Source organism: Peromyscus maniculatus, chromosome 11 (assembly GCF_049852395.1).
Source record: "Peromyscus maniculatus bairdii isolate BWxNUB_F1_BW_parent chromosome 11, HU_Pman_BW_mat_3.1, whole genome shotgun sequence".
Classification (NCBI taxonomy): domain Eukaryota; kingdom Metazoa; phylum Chordata; class Mammalia; order Rodentia; family Cricetidae; genus Peromyscus; species Peromyscus maniculatus.
In genome coordinates, this window is record NC_134862.1 from 18,271,919 (window position 1) to 18,277,004 (window position 5,086).

A 5,086-nucleotide genomic window follows, 5' to 3' on the forward strand; every position below is an offset into this window, starting at 1 on the left:
ATTGAGCTAGGATGCAAATTGAAGGAAGAGCAGGCAAAGAATGCAACACTCATTTATTAAAAGCAAGACTAGACATCTACACAGAGAAGCACCTCAACTGTGACATCTAGAGACATTTGAATCCCAGCACAAAAGCACAAGATTCCTCCAGAACCCAGAAAAAATATAGAAATAGGTCCTGATAAAAAGCAATTTAGATGAAGCATGAGAAAAGGACTTCAAAATAGCAATCATGAATATGTTCATGGACATGAAGAAGTTACAAACAAATTCCATAATGAAGACAATAAAAACATAAACAGTTGAATGAAATAGTGAAAACAATTTAAGACATGAAAGTAGAATTTAGCAAGGAAATAGAATCACTAAAGTAAAATAAAGCAAATAAAACTGAAAGCAAACATCTCAGTATGTATAACAAAAACCTCAGAGGTAAAAAGTAAAAGTCATGGAAGAGACAATTTCAGGTCTTGAAGACAAAGTAGAAGAAATGGACACTGGAGTAGAAAAAAAATGTCATCAAATCCTAAAAATGCAGACACAAAAGATCCATTAAATTAGAGACACTATGAAAAGAACAAATATATGAATAATAAGACTTGAAGAAGCAGAAGAATTCCTTATCAAAGGCAGAGAAATATTTCTAAACAAATTATTGAAGAAAATTTTACCAATCTAAATAAGGAGGTACCTATCAATGTACAAGAAGTGTACAGAAGACCAAATAAACTGGAACAGAAAAGAAATTCTCCACAACACATAATAATCAAAATGCTAAATGTACAGAGCAAAGAAAATCTTAGAAATGTCAATGGAAAAAGACTGAGACACATATATAGTCAGGGTCATTAGAATAATATTTGATTTTTCAGTGGATACTTTGGAAAATAGAATGGCCTAGACAGATATTTTACAATCCCTGAAAGACTAGAGATACCAACCTAGACTACTATACCCAGAAAAACTATCAATCAAAATCAACAGAGAGAGAAATATGTTTCACAATGAAAACAAATTTAAGCAAATTTGGTTCACCATTCCAGTTCCATGGAAGGTACTAAAAGTAAAATTTGTCTTAGGAGAAGGTTAACTATACCAACTATGACAAAAAATAAATAATTCCAGAATAGTTCGTCAGAAGAAAGAAAAGAAACACTATACAAAAATAAAATAAGAGCAACTAATAGCCTATGCTCAATAAAAGCTCTAAATATCAATGATCTTAATTACTGAATAAAAAGACATAGACAAGAAGATTAGATTACAGGGCAGAGACTTTATGTTGCTTCCAGGAAATACAGCTTTTCATCAAAGATAAGGGTTTTCTTTCAGTAAAACAATGGAAAAAGGTATTCTGAGTGTATGGAACAAAGAAACAAGCAGGCATGACTATTTTAATATATGATCAAAACAAACACAAAATCACAACTAATCTGTTTAAGTTACAGGTTAGGCTTCCCCTTTGAGACATAGAAAAAATACAAAATTCATTTCAAATTAAATATATCAAACTAAAGCAGTAAATGTCTCCATAAAAATGAAATGACCTATAGTAAAGCAAAAATATGTAAAAAAGATATTCCAAGCAAGTGGCCACAAGAAGCAAACAACCTTAAATATTTTAATATCTGACAGATAGACTTCAAATCAAAACTAAAAAAGAAATAGATAAGGGCATTACATATTCATTAAAGAAACACACCTATCTAGGGGCTCTTACTATCTTAGCATTCATGCATCAATGAGGAAGGTACCCAATTTCATAAAAGAAACACCATTATAGCTAAAATAACACATTGACACTAATGCAGTGATAGTGGGTGACTTCAATACCACACTCTCATCAATAGACAGTTCATTCAGGCAAAACCAAAACAGAGAAATGCTGGAGTTAAATAATGTCATAAGTCAAATGGATTTAACAAATATTTACAGAATATTCTATACAAATGCTAAAGACTATACTTTCTTTTTAGTAGCCAGTGGAGCTTTCTCCAAAACTGGCCAAATATTAGGAACAGAATAAATTTCAACAGATATAGAGAAATTGTAATAACTCCCTACATTCTATCTGACTACCATCTATTAAAGCTAGATAACAGCAATCATAGAAACAGCAGAAAGTGTACAAGGTCATGGAAGCTGAACAACTAATTCATTGCTGATCAAAAATTGAGTAAAGGAGGAAATTAAAAATTTTGTAGAACTGAATAAAAATTAAGCACAACACAGCCACAGTTATAAGACAAAATGTGGTTACCAGAAGCAAGTGCATAGCTCTAAGTACCTACATTTAAAAAAAGAACCTGGATTAGGCATGTTTGTCTTCTCAGGAAGTGTGTCCTAAATCCCCGGCCTAGAAATCAAAGTCGCCTTCTCTGACAGCAGGAGCAGCAGGGGGACACCGGGACACTCCGTGGCTGGAAATGGAGTCAGTGAACTTTGAGGATGTGGCTGTGAGGTTCACCAAGGAGGAGTGGGCTCTGCTGGATCCATCCCAGAAGAAGCTGTACAAAGATGTGATGCAGGAAACCTTAAGGAACCTGGCTGCTATAGGAAACAAGTTGGAAAACCAGAAGGTTGTAAATGAGTATGAAAATCTCTGCAGAAAATTAAGCAGCCAACTGGTAGAGATATTCTGTGAATATAAAGAAAGTCTTCAGTGTACAGAATTCTTCAGCTATATTCCAGAGCCTTCTGTGAACCTGAAATCTTCTCCAGGACTTCCCACATGTGAGAAGCATGTGTGTGGAGAAGGGAGCATTGGCCAGTCATCTCTAGGTGCACCCCTAAATCATCAGGTAGGACACAAACCTCATGAAGACCAGGAATATGGACGGAAGGTGTATAAACATAAGGAGTTTGGGGGCAGTTCCCGTTCTCCTCTGTCCCTTCGGACACATAAAAGTGCTCACACTGGAGAGGAACCTTCTAAAAATAAGGACTGCAAAGACCTTCTTTATCTCCAATCTGGCCAAAAGAATGAAGAATATGAACATGGAAAAAAATCCTTCGTTTGCAAGCAATGTGGGAAAGGCTTCACTCACCCCAGTCCTTTGCAAAGGCATGAAAAGAGTCACAGTGTTAAGAAGCCCTATGTGTGTGAACTATGTGGGAAAGGCTTTGCTCGGTTTGGTAACCTTTTAAGACATCAGACAACTGACACTCTCGAGAATCCTTTTCTGCCTAATCATAATGGGAGAACTTTGCCTCATTCTGCTTGTCTTCGAAGACGTATGGGAATTCACAGTATTAAGAAGCCCTATGTGTGTGAGCAGTGTGGGAAAACTTTCCTCGATTCTACTTACTTTCGAATACATAGAAGGATTCACACTGGTGTGAAACCGTATGTGTGTAAGCAATGTGGGAAGGCCTTCACTGCTTCTCGTTACCTTAAATCACATGAACTAACTCACACTCGGGAAAAATCTTATGTATGTAAGCAGTGTGGGAATTCCTTCACATTTTGGTATCAATTTCAAAAGCATAAAGTAATTCACAGTGGTGTGAATCCCTATGTTTGTAAACAATGTGGGAAAGGCTTTACTTATTCCAGTTCCCTAAAAACACATGAAAGAATTCACACTGGTCAGAAGCCCTATGTGTGTAAGCACTGTGGGAAAACTTTTGGTAGTTCTGGTAACCTTAAAAGACATGTAAGTACTCACACTGGAGAGAGACTCTATGTGTGCAAGCAATGTGGGAAATCTTTCAATAATCACAGTTCCTTTCAATTCCATAAAAGAATGCATGCTGGAGCGAACCCCTACAAGTGTAAGCAGTGTGGAAAGGATTTAGCTTCTTCTTCCTCCCTTCAGAGCCATGAAAGGAATCATTCTGGAGAGAAGCCCTATGTGTGTTTGCAATGTGGGAAAGCTTTCAGTTTTGACAGTTCTCTTCGAAAACATAAAATAATGCATAGTGAAGAAAAACCCTATGTATGCAAGCAATGTGGGAAAGCTTTTCGTCACTTTTTTGAGGTTCGAGTACATGAACGAATCCATAGCAGTGAGAGACCCTATCAATGTAAGACATGTGGGAGAGGCTTTTCGAGTTCAACTCATTTGCGAAGACATGCACTAATTCATAGTAAAACAAATAAGGATGTTTGTAAATAACGTGAGAAAGTCTTGTCTTAGTAAGCTCTCACAGAAATCAAACAACATGGGAAAATGTCAAACAAATTTCTAGAGAAGCAGTTCTTTTGAATCAATGTGGCTTTTAATACTAGAAGTTTCCTTCAACGACATGGAAGTAGACACACGGAGAATAGCGCTTTGGAGAAAATCTGCAGGGAATGTGATAACGTCTTCTGCATTCTTTTCATTGTGGAGAAGATGCTAAATAGCTCACACTGGAGAAAAACCTTATGCACACAATGTAGATAGCCTTTAGTTCTTAGGGGCCCTCAAAAGACATTGTGGAGTCATTTTGGAGAGAAACCCTTCATGTATAATGTAGTGGTTTGAATAAGAATGCTCCAAACGTGTTTATATATTTGAATGGTCAATTACCAGGGAGTGGAACTGTTGAAAGAATTACAAGATATGGCCTTGTTGGAGCAGATGTGAACTTTTTAGAGGCAGTGTGAAACTGGGAGTCAGCTTTGAGGTTTCAAAAGCCTGTGCCAGATCCAGTCACTCTTTCTCTGTCTGTGCCTATGGTTCAGGATGTAGCTCTCAGCTACTGCTCAAGCACCATAGTGCCAGCCATGATAATAATGGAATAAGTCTCTGAAACTGTAAGCCAGCCCCCAATTAAATGATTTGTCTTACGAGATTTGTCTTTGTCATGGTGTCTCCTCACAGCAATAGAACAGTGACTAAGACATACAGGGAATTCTTCAACTCTTTAAATCATCCTTTTGTAGAAATGGAAGAACTCACCGAGGGTAGCCTAAAGTAAAGAATTTGTGAGGTCTCCATTATCACTTTGGCAGCACTTAAAAGAGTGTATTCAGAGAACTCTTGGCATTAGAAAACTTGTTGGAATATGTACTGGTTCAACTCAAAATTTAAGAAACAGCAAGGTTTGGGAAATAAGTTTCATTAAAAGAGATACTTGACTTTAATGTGGAAAAAAAAAG

At 36.7% G+C, this 5,086-nt stretch overlaps 1 protein-coding gene across 1 annotated transcript; it reads left to right on the top strand.

The window, feature by feature from the left end:
• Positions 1-2,316: 2,316 nt before the first annotated feature.
• LOC102907215 (uncharacterized) lies at positions 2,317-4,777 on the top strand. The gene has a single exon (XM_006997651.4). The coding sequence runs from the start codon at positions 2,427-2,429 to the stop codon at positions 4,116-4,118; it is 1,692 nt and encodes a 563-aa protein (XP_006997713.2). The 5' UTR covers positions 2,317-2,426; the 3' UTR covers positions 4,119-4,777.
• The last annotated feature ends 309 nt before the right edge of the window (positions 4,778-5,086 follow it).

What these genes read in the sequence shown, in the direction of transcription:
- LOC102907215 (XM_006997651.4), top strand. Translation starts at nt 2,427, where the DNA reads ATGGAGTCAGTGAACTTTGAGGATGTGGCTGTGAGGTTCACCAAGGAG.